Source organism: Epinephelus fuscoguttatus, linkage group LG15 (assembly GCF_011397635.1).
Source record: "Epinephelus fuscoguttatus linkage group LG15, E.fuscoguttatus.final_Chr_v1".
Lineage (NCBI taxonomy): Eukaryota > Metazoa > Chordata > Actinopteri > Perciformes > Serranidae > Epinephelus > Epinephelus fuscoguttatus.
Window position 1 is genome coordinate 17,208,324 of NC_064766.1, and position 18,131 is coordinate 17,226,454.

Sequence of the window (18,131 nt, forward strand, 5' to 3'; positions counted from 1 at the left end):
ATCAGACATACGTTTACACAGTACTAAACAGTACAATGCAGGAATACAATGACAAATGATAAATGTCCTAATAGAGGACAGCATGAATGGGGATGAATATGTAAGCACCAGTTAAAATATAATGTTGAAATGACACAGAAATATGTCAGAAGTATGTTCAAAAAAATATAGCACACCATCAAAGTAAGCAATGCCTTTAGAGCTTTACACTTGGTCAAATTAAATTGTGTTAATCCCTTTGAAATTAATGAGGATGGTAAAATCCATTCTCACCTGTTTTATGTTGTCACTGTTACAGGGGATTCAAAATATTTCAAAATATGTTGAATTATGTAGGCTCTCTTTCCATCTACACACATTAGGGTTTTCCCTAAAGGTCATCAAATTAATTTAAATGTTTTGCACCTGCAATTAATCCATGTAAAACAACATGTTAATACATTCCGAGGCATAATATCAATCATTTTAGAGGATAATCAAGAACTATGGAAATTAGCATCCATAAAACATTTCTCAGAGTAAATGAGTGATGCTCTCATGCAAAGTTTAGATTTCTGTGAAAACAAAGTGGTGCATGATTAAAAGTGAAACCGTTTGTGCTGGAAACATGCCAGAGGGTGTGTGCAGCTATGCAACTGTGGGAAATTTTTAGTGAGTCATTAATTAAAAAGTTTAGTCTTGTGAAATGCTTGGTAGCGATCAAATCAGAGATGTAATTTCACAAAGAATGTCAGCCTAATTTAAAGTTTTCTGATCTAGACAGAGTAGTTTCACCAAGAGTAGAAGCATTTTTATGACCAGCTACTTTGTCAGTTACATTAAATAGAGAAATATTTATCCCAAATTGCTCTGTTATAGTTACTATTTTCATTCATTTTCTAATTGATACAAAAGACAGTTCTTTCTCTTTAGAACATCCACCTGAAGTACAATTTTTAGTTTCCTTGGTGGTATTGTTGCTAACTGATCTTTCCACAAATAATATTTCATGTTCTTTTTTGAAGTTGTGCTGTTTTTCATTTACTTTTTTAATCCTTGACCTGTTTTTTTTAACAGAATATGATATACTATATGATAAAAACCAAACTAATATGATATACTTAAAGAAAAAATGTATTTCACTGCTGGAAAGATGGTCTTTCAATAACAGTGGGCTGACTATGCAATAGAAAGACACATTTTGAAATTGATGCTACATGACCAGAGAAAACAGAGGAAAAGGGCTTTTGCTAAAGAGGTAGAAAACCTACAACTACCACAATGCACTGACCTACTCCGGACCAGTAAACACTCCAGCTGATGGATAACTTGCTAAAAGCCTGGCTGTTTCGACACTAGAAACAATATTTGATCCAAGTTTGGTCTGCGTTTGAGGCATGTCTCCTCTAAATCTGCTTCTTAACTCTTTGTGTTCGTGGAGGTGGGCATATAAAAATACAGAAGCACAATCTGTAGTTCGAGCAGCAGCCCTGGAGCCAGCAAAAAATTCACTGGAGATCTGGTTGCAGGTGAGATGAAGGGAAGTTTAACACAGCTCATTTGCACATACTACCCACACTGTTAATATACAAAGCTGGTTGTAAACCCACAAAGTATCCCTTTTAGAGACGCGTGGTAGCTGAAGCTGTAGCACTGGTTACACTGATTTGTATCCTATTATAGCAAGAGACATTTGGAAATGGTCAGTTTATTTTAGTTGGTGACAAAAAACAAACTCGGAGAACATTCACCCCAATATGCATTATTCCTACCCCATATAAAATGTACAGGCGTGCATATTTAAAGCCTACATGTAGTCTAAACACAGAATGTTTACGTGGTGGAACTGCACAGCCTCACAATACCAAGAGGAGTGACAGAGGGAAGTATTTTCAGTCAGTCTAACAGGCAGCAATGTGGCCATTCCCCTCACAGGTGTATTGAATCAGTGGTCAGTCACAGCAGTAGTTACCACAGGAAAGTGAGAAGCAGGAAAAACAGAACTGAAACGTTTCACAACAGTGCACTCGACGAGAGCTCAATATGCACCGTTCGCACTCTGTACAATGGAGAAGCACTCTGATTCTCTCGTGAACCTTTTTGGTACTCTTACAATACTTTTTTTCACAAACACCATAAAATCCCATTAGTATCATAGTGGTCAAGCTCAGAATAATGTCCATTAGTAAAGGAGACACTTGTGTCCTCAGTCGCTCCTCGTCATGTTGTCCTGTTTTTCTCTACAGATGAGACACAGCTGGTCACACAGCTTCACAGAACTGAACTAGAGTACCTACATTTTATAAAATGTGAACTGTACAATTCTGAAATATGTTTAAAATCACATACAGAGCATTGTATATAAAGAGGCCGAGGAGTCCTTGCTGTTGGGTCTTCTCCAGATCTCTTATAAAAACTCTGAAGGGACAATTAATACGATCACCCATTAAATACATATTAACTCTCGAAGCACGTTGTTTCCATAGCAGCATTGACAAATGGAAAAGTCTATAAAACAAAGTGCACAGTTCTTTTTTGACATAACACACTAATAACACATACTTGGGAATATTCCACTGATTACAACTTGTCATGTTATGCGCAGGTTAGATCTTCATCCTCATCGATGTAAGGGATGTCCAGGTCATCAAAGCTCCCTTTGAAAGTCTTACTGGTGATTTGGGGCTCGCTGAGTGGGGAGGGGCTGTCTGGGCTGGGCAGGAAGCACATGGACTGGGTAACATCTGTCTTTTGTCCTGATGCAAACTCTTTGTGTGCATCACTTGTTTGAGCCATCAGACTTCTGACTCTCTGCGCCAGGTCAGGAGGTTTAGGCGGGCACTCGGGTTTCTGAGTTTTCAGTCGCATGGTCACCTTTGCTGGTACTAGAATATCAGATAAGCAAACATATTTGGTTAGAGCTATGTGTACAAACGCACTGTCAACCCAAAGACATAAACAGAACCAGCTACTGTAATGCAGGCACACAGTCTGTGGGGTTAAAGAAAGCCTAACATCTAATTAGATCCTCCACTCTATTGTGAATACTTTCTCAGGGCCTCAGGGTGCTTCAAACAAAGTGTTGGTTGTGTAGTCTGACAATGTCAGTATGCTCTTAACAGACTACTTCGTATGCATTGGTGGGGCTGCGTTCATCAACTTTAGTAACATTTTTCAAACTGACAATCTGAGAATGATGCCCACTTTTTGGCCAAGTGTAAAAAAAATGCAGCTTTCTCACTTATTTTAATGAGGTCACTCAGATGGTACAGTTCACTGTGTGAACATAGCGGGTAAAAAAACAAAAGAAGTTTAACCTGGCTCAACTTCTGCTGGACCACGAGGTAACGCCATCCACTGAGGCGCTGTGATGGCCTATTAATGTGTATGTACGCAGCGCATTTCTACTGTTTACCTCACAACTGTTGCAATAAAAGATCTACGTGTGGTTCAAAAGCAGGTGTATCTCCAGCTCACAGTGTAGCCATTCATATACTTTTGGTTTTAGATTCATTGTACGACCCAGTCTCTTGTTATTTCTTCCCTACACACATACTATCCAATATCCCATGTGCCATAGTGGGGATCATTTTAACTTTATGAGTGAGTTGTATTCTGATACCTAGAGGAAGGTGAAGGTACCTTACCTCCCTACTGACCTTCCGAGTCCAGGCTGCCCATGCGATCCTCTAAACTCTCTGAACTCATTGATGACGATGAGTCCAGGTTGTCATTGTCAGAGTTCTCCTGCTCAAGGTCAGGTAACCTGCAGGCCAAGTCCACCCTGAGAGAAACAAAACAAGATGTTATTATTCAGACTCATTGCTCAAAATGCATTTAACACTGCATGAAAAAATCTCAGCTCACTTCTCTTGCTTGATGGACTTGATCCTGTCAATGAGGACCCTCTCCGTTTCATCCGAATTTGGCTGAGGAACATCGAGCTCTGACGGCTTTTCAACAATCTGCACAGAGATCAGGATAATCAGGACACTGGCTCCAAATCAGATGAATTTTACTCCAAAAACTAACTGCTCCTCAACTACTGTAATCTACTGTTTAGAAGTTTAGCAATTGGGTCATTTACTGTAGATGCAAGAATGGTGGAGACTTGGACTTGGACTTTTTTGTTTAACAATGATATGCAGTAAATGTTAGGTGACCATTGGTGACTCTGGCTTATGCTACTCATCTCCCAGGTATAAATGTATGGATTAAAACCAATATAAACAAGGATGTTAATTTCTTAAATGTCTCTTTTCTCGGATTTATATCAAGTTAACAACAATTTAAAAAAAGCTGTTTTGCTCACGTTTTTATGTGAAAATTTTACTTCACAAATAAATAAGGTGAAGTAAACAGCTTTTTTATCACCAAAGAAACATAGTCCAAGTACGGCCATTCCTTACCTATAAAGATGCTGAAAAACTTTTTCACACTTCTATTTCAAATAGATCATTGCAATGCTCTTTTTACTAGGCTTCTGAATCAGAGATTTGAAGAATTCTAACTTATTCATAATTGTGCTGCTAGACTTTCAACCAAAACAAGGAAGAGAGCACATATAACCCTGGTTTTAGCTGTGCTTCATCTGCTCCTAGTATCTTTAAGAAAACAACGATCTTCCATTTGTTTTTAAAGCTCTCGATGATTTGGGACAGTCCTAGATTGCAGACTCTCTGTCATTATATAATCCTTCTCAAGCTCTCAGATCCACTACTGCTGGGTTTTCAAATAAACAAAACTCACCACAGCTTTTGTTAGCTATGCTTCAAAATTATGGAATTTCAAATTTCTGAAATAGCCTACCAAGAGCTGTAAGAGATGCTGCCTTAAAATAAATAAAGTTCTCTCTCGTCTTATTTATTTTTATCTTATTTGATTTGCTCTGACAACTAAAAACCTATGTTTTTTAGTTTGGTTTTTAATTAATGTCATTCTCCTAATATTATTTTTCATTAATTCTTTTATATTTTAATTATTCTGACTTGTCTCTGTGTCTACATATATTATATTATCTACTGTCTTTTTATTGTCAAATTTTGTTGTCCTTCGAACCCCCTTTTTTTTTTTTAAAATTAAATGTGTTGTATCATAACTGCTGGCAGAAATGCCTTACAGTGAAATTAATATATATTTTTGTGAGTTGATGTGGCAGGTCTGTGCTGTCTTGATGCATTTTTGAAATATTCCAGCCAGATTGACGAACAAAAAAAAAAAAAAATTAAATGACTGACAAAAGCTGCTTGATCCAGCTGTTATTTCATGATGCTTGTGATGGTGTCATGATCTTCCTTTGGTCTTGTAGTTTTCTCTCACCGTGTTTTGTCTCCTCAGTTTGAGCTGATTGACAGCTATGGCCTCTGCAAATTCCAGCTCCTGGATATTCTGCATCTTTTCGTTGTAACGTCTGAGCTGCTCAGTGATTAGGATCTCCACACACCTGCAGGTAGCACAGTAAATGATGAATTCATCCCTATAAAAACAACGACCCTCTCTAGAGAGACATACGGTGTAAGTGTAAACTTCTTGAAGAGTTAGGAGAGTGTGCTGTAAGTCTCACTTGGTAGTCTTGGACACATCCTTCATACCAAGGAAGGGATCGTCACTGTCATTTGGACGCAGGATGCAGGGGGCAAACACAATAGCAAGAGAGCTCGGTGACATCTTATTGTGCTCTTCCTCCTTTGCAACCCTAAAAACACACAGATCAAGATCTCACAGGACTTTATATCAAACACAAAAAATCAACAGAGTAATGAGTGGAGGATTCTTTGCAACCCACATTTTAGAATACAGTGGAAATCATTTTGTTTTGACAACACATGAAACAAACACTTCAGTTACAGAGCAGACACAGTAGAGGGGAACAGTGGAGATCTTCCTACCTGACAAGGTGGAAGATGAGCCGCTCTAATGTGTTGAAATTAGCAGGAGGAAGTTCTTCAACCTTTTGGTACACAGCCTTAATTCTCTCAGATTTCTCGGGCAGCTCTGGAGGCAAACAAACATGGAGATCAACAAACTTCCATGTCAGCAATATTTGACAGTTTTTTTAAATTGAAAAATCCCAAAAGACATCTATAGTTGTAGCTTCTCCACTGTGGGCATTTGCTGTTATCAATATTTTACTCACCAACAGCATGCAGAAAGTCGTTGTAGAGCGAAAAAGTCATGAGGGGGTCTGGCAGCTCTCTGAGCCAACGTTTAACCAAACCTGTGATGGTGTGGATTGGGTAGTTGTCTAAACATGGTTTCTCAGGATCTGATACCACAAGACAGAACACACAGATGAGAGACACCGAGAAATATAAAATTATGATTATTATGTGATGATGAAATTTTAGTATTATAATGATAGAAGCATTAGGTTTATAATTACTTAAAGGAATACTTCAACCCCAAACTGATCATATTTGCATGTATCAATTACTCTCCCTGGTCTACATTTACTTTGTGAAGAAAAAGCTTTTCTCACACAATACTGGTAAATGATGAATGCAAAAATGAAGAAATGTCTTGATCGATTAAAGTGATAGGGGGCCGTGTTTAACTACAGCAAAACTATATCAAAACAAATGTTTACAAACTCTCACACAATCCGTGCAGTATAATCCGAGTGTCATTTATCCATTTGTATGCTCAGTACTTCTCAAACACATGTATTTTTACTCAACCTTAGTATTAGTAGCAGCATTAGTAGTGACAGCAGAACTCCTGGCTGATGAGCAAGCTAGGAGATGGGATTTCATGAATACACAAGCAAAGTTTAAACACATGCGGTTGCCCAAGCACGCTACCTGCATATGACTGGATAAATGAGACTTGGATTACACTGCATGAGTTGGCTGTGAGTTTGTAAACAGATATTTTTATATAGTTTTGCTGTTGTTAAACACGGACCCGTGACTTCAATCCATCAAAAATGTTCTCACTTTTTGGACTCTTGGAGGCATGTGAGAAAGGTTTTCTTCAAGAATTCATCCTAACACTGGGCACTGGGTGAATAACTGATATTCAAGTGATCATTTTGACACATTTTTTAAAAAATGTTTTGAAAATACAGCATGCAAGTTATCAAACGTTATAAGTTTTAAGTTACAATATGTCTAAAGGCCACTGCACACTGAGTCCCTTTTTTTCCAGCTGTGCTTTTTTAATATGCATCCGAACAAAATCGTTATGCACAGAAACCTTGCTCACTGATTCTAATGCGTTTTATTGTTCTGTTTGTTGTGAAAATTTGCAAGACTTGATGAAATGAAAAGACACATTTCTATCTTTGCCTCACTCCACTGAAGTTACCTATCTGACTGTCACCACTCCCTCCCTGTCTGCCATGTGGCACTGCAGCTGCATGAAGTGGCAGAGCTTCCTTCCCTCTCTGTCTTTCTCTCCTCTTCATCATTATCCAACCCAAATATATCTATCTGACCTACTGAAAGTGAGCTATCTGAGTGATGAAATGATTCTGTGTGCCCCATTCCTCCATCTTGTTACGGCTGTGTCCTATCACCACATTTTCTTCACAGATTCTTGTCAAACAGGCTTCTGACAGATGCAAAAAAATGCAGAAAATCAAACCTCTTCCGAAAAAATGATGAATGAAGTTTCGGACTCAGTGGGCGAACATGATTGACACAGCCTGATGTCGTATTTATTTCAAGGTGTAACAATTTCGGAAGAAAAAACAGACTCAGTGTGCAAAGGCCTTTAGTCTGGACCTGAACTATATACAAAAATCTTTTTTTTTTTTTTTACAAAAACATACAAATTAAGAGAGACTAGACAACAAAGAAAAAACATGTAGAGAACAAAGGAAATCTTGTCATGTCATATCATTTTAAATGTCTCCCTGGTAGATAAAGTAATTTTCTCCCACTTAAAGTCCACAGGAACGTTTTTTTCCATTGACAGTGGTTGTCCTCGCTCCACTTCAATCATACCACTTAATAAAACCAGGAACATCATTTTGTGTGGAACTCTAATCAAGTGGACCGTAGCTGACTGGATCTGCTGGCTTGCTGGCAAATTTCAAGTGTGACCTGGTGTGCAAATAACTCCTTACCAGTCTCCATAATCTGGTGGAGCTCCCTCGCTCGACAGGTTGAGCCCGACTTGCGGTAAATTCCCTCTGTGTAGAGGCCATTTATCTCCACGTGCAGCAGCAGCAACTCCACCACTTTAGGGACAGTGGTGACTTTATTGGTGAGGACACACACCTCTACCCCAAAGTGAAGGGAGCCAGGTACACTGTCATCCTAACACAAGCAAACATGAGAGCAGGACATACGAGGGATTTATGGGCAGGAAGTTTTGATAATGTGATGTGTATGTTTTTAGTTATTTAATCATATTATAGTGTTTGTAGGAGTATTTAAAGATGTCAGTTCCTACCCGTCTGGCACACCGTGTCGAGCAATCTGTGATGACGTTGTTCAGGCATTTTTTGTGACATATTAACTTGCAAGCTATAAGACAAAACAAAAAAATAATAATTGTGGCCCTTTAATTTTTTTTTCAAATGCTGTTACATTTTGTGATCTTTCAGCTCTTTGAACTCACCACTGCACATGTAGGCTTTTTCCATTGCCCAGATGTAGGAGCCACACAAGTCACATGACTGCATGACGTTCACCTGGTATGTGCTGAACAGGTGATCCAGAGGACCGTTAGGCTGTAGAGAGAAGAAGCACAGACATTGCACTGGGATGATTCACCAGGATGTATGGTGCAGAAACTTCACAGTGCAAGTTAAGATATTCAGCTTACACATTTTTCCTTTTTCCTCCTCTTCTTTGTCGTCTTGGTGGACTGAGAGAAGCCAGAGGTGAGATATATGAGTGAGTCTTAATAGTTTATCATCACCAGGTAATACAGAGACTGATGATTGATTGAAATTATAAAATTTACCTTGGTTGGTTCAGACTCGTGACTCTTTCGTTTTACCTCGGCCCTAATAAAGCCATCCAGAACAGACTGGAACAAGTTGACCACCAGCGCGACTTCCGACTTCTTCCTCTTGGTCCCTGCAAGCGTGTTCACTTTGTTGCTGTAGCCTTTCATCAGATCTTTGTAGCCGATTTGGGGCTTCTGTTGGTCACAAAGTGTGCATGAAAAGTTCAGTAAGTGACCACTTTCCACCTTCAAGCATTTTAGGCTATGTTCACATCACAAGCATATGTGGCCCAAATCCGATGTTCTTGCTCTCATGTGACACAGGTCACATTTCTTCAGAGTAGTGAGGACACAGAAATATTTCACATGTAGTCCAGGCGGCTCTGGCTCAAGATGAGGTAGAACGGGTCGTCCCCTAATTGGAAGATTGGCTGGTCGATGCCCGCCTGCACGTCGAAGTAACCTTGGGCAAGATACTAAACCCCATATTGCTCCTGATGGCTTTACCATAAGTTTGTGAGTGTGTGTTAATATCTAAACTGAGTAGCAGGTGACACATTGTGTGGTAGCCTTGGCCACCAGTGTATGAATGTGTGTGTGAATGGGTTAATGTGACAATGTAAAAGCGCTTTGAGAGGTTGGATCACTCTTGATGCTTGCACTGCTTTGACATTCATTTCCCCCCCCCCAAAATGTCTGTCTAATAAATGTGATGCTTTTTGTTATTGTTCTGACACACCTGTGTGAGACGTTATTGATTGCATGTGAGGCGATTGAGGGCAGAGATCGGTTCACACTGATGTCAAATATGGGTCACTTCAAACATAAATGTGAACAGTGTAGGCAGAAAGATTGGATCTGGGAAATAATTGGAATTGAGCATTAAGCCCTGTTACTGAACGTGGCCTTAGTAGCAGACTTACAATGATTTATTTTAACAGTCAGTCCAACATTTGAAACACTGTAAAGTATTCAAAAAAACTCGAAATGAATGGTAGATACATGTTCCCTCTATTTCATCAAACTTTATATTGTAAAGAGGAAGAAGCTGGACTGACCTGGACAGAGTACATGCCTTTGATGGTGTCTCTGAAGTGCACGGTGGCTTTGAGGAAGATGGTCTCTGTTGGCGACAGGTCTTTAATTCTATTTTGCAGGTTTAACACCTGAAGACAAAGATGAGGAAATTATGAACATGTAGAACAAAGGATTTAGATTTTTATTCCTTCAGCAAGTTTGCCTTTAGTGGGGTGAGATATATGTCATGTCACACAGGAAAGTCATTGTATGTGCCTTAACCTTTCAGCTGTCAGGGAGCCCTAAGAACACAGGATTACTAAAATTATACAAACAATATTTAGTGTCCATCATGCTTGAGATTTTTTCCAAAATCCACTGGAGACTGAACAATAATAACATCACAATTTCTATCTTGGAAAAACAAACTACTCCACTATGAAACTATATGAAAATAGACAAAATGAAATTTACTAGAGGAATAATGCATTACAGAAATATATATAAATACCAAAAACTGTATAAACAGACACATAACTTGTAAGATAATACAATAAATGATCAAAACTCCCCTCATCAGTGATTTCTCACTGATTTACTGGAATCACTTGTTATTTTAGGAGAGGATTTCCTCAGCTACTCTTTAATTTCATAACATAAGTATTCACAACACTGTTGTTACTGGTAATCCCCACCACCCTTCCCCTCAGCCATCACACTGCTGCAGCCATGGCGTATATTTGTACTACAAGTGTGATGAAGATGTTTTACAACTGTGTAAAAGAGCTGAGCTATAGCATGATGATGTACACAAAACTGCACTTCTACAGCACAAACAAGTGAATTACTTCATATGTGTATCAGAATTTAGAAGGTGCTATAAATAAAACTGGAGTTAGCGGTCATCGGCTGAGCTTCAGTTAACCCTCCTCAGGTGCTGATCTCACCTGCTCGCCGAGGAATTCGTCCAGGTTTCGCAGCTCATTGGGGTTGGTGATCTCACGGTCCAGAGACGTGTTACACTGCAATGCCCGCGTGGCCCGGCTGATTTTAATGGTCGGGTTTCGATTGGCCCTCTCAATGCTCTGGTTTGGCATGTGATAGCTGTGTGGAGTGTAGCTGGCCAAGGTGACTGCACACAGATGAGAAAATGTGGCATTATCAGGCTGACAGGACCAATTACAAGTTTATACAGTTACTCTGCTGCTGATGTGTAAGATACTTTGGAGCCTCCTCAAGAAGACCTTGCTTTGCACATATTGCTCCATGTTGCTGATCAGCAAATCACCTCCAGATGGCAGTGAAGAGAAGAAGGTGTGTTAGAGTATTTCCATACAATGGTCATGCAATAAATGCCATCAGACCCATGCCACAATACTCCACATGCTCTGGATATGCCTGTCTTCACATTTATACAGGACTTCTATTTTTAAAACTATCTTTGAGGTGGTGTGCCAGACTCTAGCCCTTTGTCCATTTGCAGCACTATTTGGGGTTTTACCTGAGGAAGCAAAAATGTCTCAGCTAAAAAAAGATTTTGCAGTTTTCAGCAAAACGCTTAATCTCAATGTTCTGGAAGAAGCCTAGTTTTCCCACTCACACTCACTGGGTGAGAGATCTGTTGCAACTCTCTAAACTAGAAAAAAAATAGACACAAGTGATAAATAAGAATTAACATCCACATTTTATACAGTGTGGCAGCCTTTCTTTCAATGTGTGGATGATGTGCTGTTATTACCAGTTTTAGAGGATAACTGATACACAACCTTGATGTAGACACAAGGCAGACACATCCACACCTTGTCCCAGCTGTTTGTCCATTTTTGTTTTTTATCAGTTTGTTTTTTGGTTCGCTCTCCTTTTTCTCTCTTTGGTTTGGATGCATGCTTATTTTTTCTGTAAGTTCTTCAAGATATTTACAGACAATGCATCACTCTTTGTCTCTGTTTGTGCCATTTTATGTCTACAACTGCATAAATAAAACATAAAAAAGAGGGAGAAGTGTGTTAACTAGTGGTGTGTGATGGTAAACTTTGAACTTCACCTGTGAGGTCCAATGAACAAACACCAATGTCATGAGAAAAATTATGTATAGAAAGCTGTTACACTGTTGTGTTTTCTGTTTCCTATTTTTCCCCCTTCTTTCAGACCTTGTCTTGAAGTAATTCAGATTCTGTTTATACTACAGTACTTTCAACCCGTTGCTGCCTATCTAAAGTGCACTGCATGTGTACATGTTGAAGTATCTGCACTGTACAAATAAATACATCAAGACTGCTCCTCTGCTGCTTTAGGTTACCTGCTTTATCTGACGGGGAGTCGCTGCCCGGGGAATACTTGGGCCCCCGCTTTTTCAGGAATCTACTGAGAAACCAAACCCTGTAGAAAAAGACAGTCTGTATCAATTCTATGTCGCAACATCAAATACATTAAGTATGGTCAAAAACATAATGCTTGGCTTAAAACATTGAAAAATTTGCTTTAAACTGAGTAAAGAGTTTTACTTCTCAGGAGTTGTGAGTTGTGACTGGTTAGATCCATGTTGTTCCGACTCCTCATTCGTTCTACTGACTGGAAGACTGAACCTTGACCCATCAGGTTCTGATGGCATCTGCAACAGTATCAAAACACGGACATGCTGTGAGTCAAAGCATAAAAACTTGCAAACAAACAACTATAAAAAAACAAGTCTGACAGGAAAATCAAAAACGCCCTCCTGATACCCAGGTAAAAGAGTCAGTCCTCTTTCCCCACCATGTCTCCCTGCAGCGGCTGCACCACTGCTGCACCACCACCACCAAATCAGGCCACATAAACATGACAAAATATTAGCCCCATAGTGGTCGTCCTCCACCACCATTTTTAACTCATGCAAAGCAGCTGCACTGTCTCCTGCCACCAGCTGAATGTTGACCTTTTTTTGCTTTAATTAGTACGTGCCAAGTTAGTTCATATATCAATATTGTGTCAGTTTGTTAAAACATTTATTTACACATTTAGTTTTAAACCTTATCCCCCCCGTTTATATGTTCATAATTAGATGCTATTTGCTCTTAACACCAATTGCATAAATTTTGTAAATAATCAATGATATTCCAGTGGTGTTTATAATATTTAAAGAATGATGATTTTTGCCATAACCGGAAGGACATGGTTCATTTAACTATTGGTTTATTAGTATGATAGTGTGTATTGTTAAATAAGATAATATGATGAAAAAAAGAAAATATGATTGTGTTCAAAAATCTGATAGTCTTAATTTGTGGCTTTGTGTTCAGTATTTTGTACAATAAACATGAAATTAAGTAACAAGCCAAAATAATCAAAGTCACAGTCCCTGTCTTGATTTTTAAGTGACCAAAAAACGGAAATAAGCTTTGGAAACGGGCTGTGAGAGTCCTTTTTTCTGTTTTCATATGCAACAGGTCTTTTTGTTATCCTGGGCTGCAGGGCAGAAATGAGAAATCGCAGAGCAATGCAACCTTTCGGACATACACATGCAAGACCTGCATGCAGAGGAGAGTCGTGATCCATCAAAACATCCCTTCGGTCAGTACCTTGACCTGGGATTTGAGGGCCCGGACATCCATGCTACTGGTTGAGCCCTTCAGGTTGGACACATGGGGGGTGATGGGAGGCAGTGGAAAGCTCCAGTACTCGCTCTCCTTGGAGCCCCCCAAGTTCATCATCAAACCACTGCGGGCGTAGGCTAAGCGCCGCTTGCGTTTGGGCTGCTTGCGGAGGCGCACCCTGACCTAATTGGGCCAGGAAAGGTGATGAGGCACAGACTGGGAGGCCTTTTTTGATTCATGTGTAAGGAGCCACCATCTGTGTGTTTGTCAGCTTACAGCACACAGAACTACTGAATTTTTAAAAGCCAATGCCAACATTTAATGTTGTACTCGACACTAACAACAACTATATGAGAAACAAAAAGAAAACTGATTGAACGTTCTAGCTGTGGGTGAAGACACAGTGTGTTGGATTATGTAGAAACATATTGACAAAAGTTACCGTATTGGAAGAGGGCGAGCTGTCAGAGCCTGATGAGCTGATCTTGGACAGTTCATCAACAGACATGGACTTTATTTTGCGCCTGTGTTGCAGAAGGAAATAAGAGCAGAGCTGTGGACCACTGTCGGACTGAATCAAGATATTCATTTTGAGAAATATTTGCCATGTAAACATCTTACCATGACATAAACAGGATAGATAAATATAAAGACATGATCAGACTGGTGAAACTCAAAGCAAGTTTATGACGTTATTACAACAGTTTGTCGGGGCCACATTAACAAAGCTGCGACATTTTTGGAAGAAAGACTAATATGAGTTGAAGATACTTACTGAAAGTCATCTTTCTTGTGTTGTCGTCGCTGTATTTCTGGACTTGATTCATCTGTCGGATCACCGTCGCTCTTTCTTTCCCTCCACTTCTCGGCCTTCTCCTTGATGCCCCCCATGTCTTGGTAGCGCTGAAGCGAGCTGCTCTTGGAGGGGCTGGCCGAGCCGTCATCACTATCCACTTTAGGGTCAAGTGGAACGGAGAAGGGTCTGCTGAGAGGGGGAGGGGATACTCTGCCCTCTCCCTTCTCCCTGCTCCTGGACCTGTTGGGGCTGAGCTCCACTTTGTGCTGCCTTCTTAACTCCTTTTTTGACAAGCTGTTATGTGAGAAGCACTGAATAAGACTTGCATCACAGCAACATATCTGTAATATAAACACTAACGCTTTAATGTCTGATTTGAGACTAATTTTACCTGAAATGCACAGACAGTGAACCAAACCACAATGACCTAACTGTCTAGATAAAATCCGGGCCGATGATAACCCACCATAGATTATCAAAGATATATTGGTATCAGCATGTATGTTGGCACAGACGCAGAACGTGTTGCAGAGCAGAAACGCCATAAATATGTGTTTATACTATATAACAGCCGGCCACAAGAGAGACCTGGCAATTTTATTTTCATCTATAAAATGTTCTCTATGTACGTATCTTGGTCAAGATTCTTAAATAATAAAAATTATGGATCCTTATTGAAAGTGTTTGTTTAAAAGACATCAGTTGGCTCATTAGGATTGTCTTTGAATAATATTCTACCTGCTGCACACATGTCCCTGAACAGAGCACCCACTGCCAGCCCATTCATGTGACATTAATGCCGCAACAGCTCACAGAAGTTTCTTCTTTTTTACGACAATGCCTGTGTGTCTTTTCAAAGACAGGCACACTATTAGATGTTGTTGAATAAAAACTCAGTTGAACTGGGATTATAAATGCAGCTTTTCTAAGTGCTGTATTTAAGTTGGGTTGGGTGGATGGCACACTGCACATTAAAACACTACACCTGTCATGTCATGTCAAAAAAATATTTACCCAATATTTAGGCTTTTCATGTTCAGGTGTTTCTGGGAACCTGCTTTCATACAGAGCATGTGTTGGCTTCTATTCCAAAATAGAGGTGTAACATTGTTTAACCTCTTGAGACCTGAACTTTTGTTTGGTATGCATTTTTAATTTCTCATTCAGCATATGGGATGAATAGGACCCAATAAGTAAAAAAAAAACAACCCAAAACGTAACACTGTCAACGATAAGTAAGTCCCTGGTCCTCCAACTAGTACTTCCGGATTAACAGTGTCTTAGCTTGTTACTGTTGCTAAAATTGGTCAAATCTGTACACAACATAAAACTACCAACATTAATAAGCATAAATGAACAAGTTTCAACCATAAAATGGCACAAAAAGTGTCCATAAACGAGGACAGCAAGTTAAGTAGAATGAAGTCAAGGTCAAGTAAACCCAAAATGTGATGTCCTCATGAGGACACAGGGTCTCAGGAGGTTATAACATGTTAAATAATAATAATTCATTCCCCAAATGATGATTAGTCTATCAATTACTCACCCTGTGTTACACAGAATATGTGAATAAACGTTTTTCTCGCATACCTCCACAGTGAACAAAAACAGAGAAAATTCTTGATGAATTAAAGTCACAGGGGACCATGTTTAACAACAACAAAATTATATCAGAACATCTTTTTACACACTCTCACACATCTAGTGCAGTAAAATCCAAGTCTCATTTATCCAGTTTTAAACTCAGTACTTCCCAAACACATGCATTTTTACTAAAACCTTAGTATTTCAAACACATACACATAAACAGTCTCAGGCATGGCAAAGTCAGGCTCTTGCACTGTTTACCGTATGCACAAAGGGCATAAACAAACACAAAGTGTTTTCAATAGTAATGGATAAATGAGACTTGGATTATACTGCACGTGATGTTTTGATATAGTTTTGCTGTTGTTAAACTGAGACTCTATGACTTCAATTCATAGTCTTCCAAAGTCTTCTTCACAAATTCACCTTAACATGGGGTGAGTATTTGTTCTACAAAGGATCATTTGAGGGGTGAAATATTCCTTTAAACTCCACATACCGGTAAGTGGCACTGTATTCAGCAAGAGCAGCTGCAAAGTGAGCAGTGTAGCTTTAGTGGCATGTGTACCTGTCCCGTCCAGGTCGGGTTTGGGATGTGTTCTCGCCATCCTCCGTCCCATGTTTGCGGTTTGGCTTCTTCAAGGAAATCCTCCATGCTGTCTGGATCACCGTAGCAGCTCGGTTTTGTTTCTCATAAAACTCACGCCAGCTCCTCTGAAGACCAGAAATACTCTGTCAACTTAAGTCTGCTGTGTCTTTATTTGTTCTCAAGACTGTGGGAGGGCACTGACTATCTACTGTACACTATCCTTGGAAACCTCCCATGGGATTAATATTTTTATTGTCTAGTAGTCTCCATGAGAAAAGATATCTGATAATCTTCTATTTCTGAATACTGCAAATGGTACCTGTATGACCATAGTGGCATCTCTTTTTTGCAGGTAGAGCATCCTCATCAGACAGGCACGGAACCAGCGCTGCAGGATGATGATGTGACGCATCACTTCTTTGTTAAGAGTGTCTTGGAGCTGTTGCCTCTCCTTCTCCTTGAGGAAAACCTGAGGAGATGAAAAAGAGGATGAATGATGAAACCACTGGAAACATTTGCACTGGTACATTTTAATACATGCATTACTGCTTATGTGACTTGTATTAGTAAGTGACAGTATTCTCTGATACTCTGACATTTTGATTTCTGCATGTCATGTTAATTGTTTCATGTTTTAAATTCAAAACACATTACAGAAACATGGGTGCCTGCAGGACTCATGGGTTAGCTTAGTGTGAAGTAAGTTTTCCACCATGACAATGTTACTTTCATCCTCCTGCCATTGTGTTGCTTGGTGAGTGAAGATCAGAATAGATGACTGATTTTATTAAGAGTATTTACCTTGGTCTTTCCTATTTGATAGGTGGTCTTATCCAGCTCCATCTTCTCAAACAGCTCCGTTATGTTCTCTGGCGTTGCTGTAGCTCCTTTTGGAAGCAACACTCTGAACTTCTCAACAAATTCCTGTCATCAAGAGAAAAACATTATCAGAAGTGCAAATTAACTTTCCTCTCACTGACAGGTACAGAGGTGATTTAGTTTTCCTTTTCATACTGTGCAACATCATTCTCAAATGACTGCAAACCTTGAATGTGTATTTGGCGCTGTAGCCAGACTTCTGGATGTGAACCATCTGCAGTAAGCCCATGTGTTTGATTTGCTGTAGCACAAGTTCTTCATCGAAGTGCAGCTCTTTCTGCAAAAACAAAACATTTCCCCCCCAAGCGATGAACTGTGTGAATGTGTTTAACACTCCAACATGCAGGACTACATTTGCAATCAGGATAGTGATTTAGAAATTCACAAATGATTTTACCTTTTCAGTGTTAGAGCGAACACAGAAAATAAAGAATGGCTCTGCTTTTTCGATTGTCTCCATCAGCTTTCCGAGTGAGGCCTGTGAGATATAGAAGTGCAGTGATTGATGTTTGATGTATTAAAACCAAGATAATTCACAGTTGCCCTCAGTGCAGGCAGACCTTCACACCGAGGTCTGTCCCGCTGAAAAACACCATGCTAGCCTTTCTATCCATCTGACTTAATTTTAATTGCAACCCCTCAGGTTTGTCTGCGTAATAAGCTGATAAAAGTCAGAATCACTTTCAAATACTCAGTATCTAACTTTGAGATGACAAGTGAACCAAACCTTTCCTTTCCACATACATGAATACCACATCACATCATGATTTAAGTTCATTAAGCAGAGCAATAATACTCAACAGAGGTACACACA

The 18,131-nt window shown here is 39.5% G+C and overlaps 1 protein-coding gene across 3 annotated transcripts in view; it reads right to left on the reverse strand.

Moving 5' to 3' along the window:
- Positions 1-1,671: 1,671 nt before the first annotated feature.
- The window catches only part of myo9b (myosin IXb), a 38,004-nt gene continuing 21,544 nt past the window's right edge, over positions 1,672-18,131 (reverse strand). For 2 of the 3 annotated variants that reach the window (XM_049597865.1, XM_049597864.1), the window contains 23 exons: positions 17,715-17,795; positions 17,484-17,594; positions 17,240-17,362; positions 16,758-16,907; positions 16,418-16,563; positions 14,242-14,556; positions 13,909-13,990; positions 12,399-12,505; positions 12,194-12,273; positions 10,842-11,026; positions 9,936-10,043; positions 8,893-9,072; positions 8,752-8,793; positions 8,545-8,656; positions 8,377-8,450; positions 8,048-8,240; positions 6,116-6,244; positions 5,868-5,973; positions 5,543-5,674; positions 5,299-5,422; positions 3,847-3,944; positions 3,639-3,763; positions 1,672-2,864 (listed from right to left, as the gene is read on the reverse strand). In XM_049597865.1, coding sequence (XP_049453822.1) covers positions 2,575-2,864; positions 3,639-3,763; positions 3,847-3,944; positions 5,299-5,422; positions 5,543-5,674; positions 5,868-5,973; positions 6,116-6,244; positions 8,048-8,240; positions 8,377-8,450; positions 8,545-8,656; positions 8,752-8,793; positions 8,893-9,072; positions 9,936-10,043; positions 10,842-11,026; positions 12,194-12,273; positions 12,399-12,505; positions 13,909-13,990; positions 14,242-14,556; positions 16,418-16,563; positions 16,758-16,907; positions 17,240-17,362; positions 17,484-17,594; positions 17,715-17,795 — 3,093 coding nt within the window. In that variant the 3' untranslated portion in view covers positions 1,672-2,574. Of the gene's footprint in view, positions 2,865-3,626; positions 3,764-3,846; positions 3,945-5,298; positions 5,423-5,542; positions 5,675-5,867; positions 5,974-6,115; positions 6,245-8,047; positions 8,241-8,376; positions 8,451-8,544; positions 8,657-8,751; positions 8,794-8,892; positions 9,073-9,935; positions 10,044-10,841; positions 11,027-12,193; positions 12,274-12,398; positions 12,506-13,908; positions 13,991-14,241; positions 14,557-16,417; positions 16,564-16,757; positions 16,908-17,239; positions 17,363-17,483; positions 17,595-17,714; positions 17,796-18,131 lie in introns of all 3 variants that reach the window. The other variant, XM_049597866.1, reaches the window with a different exon arrangement.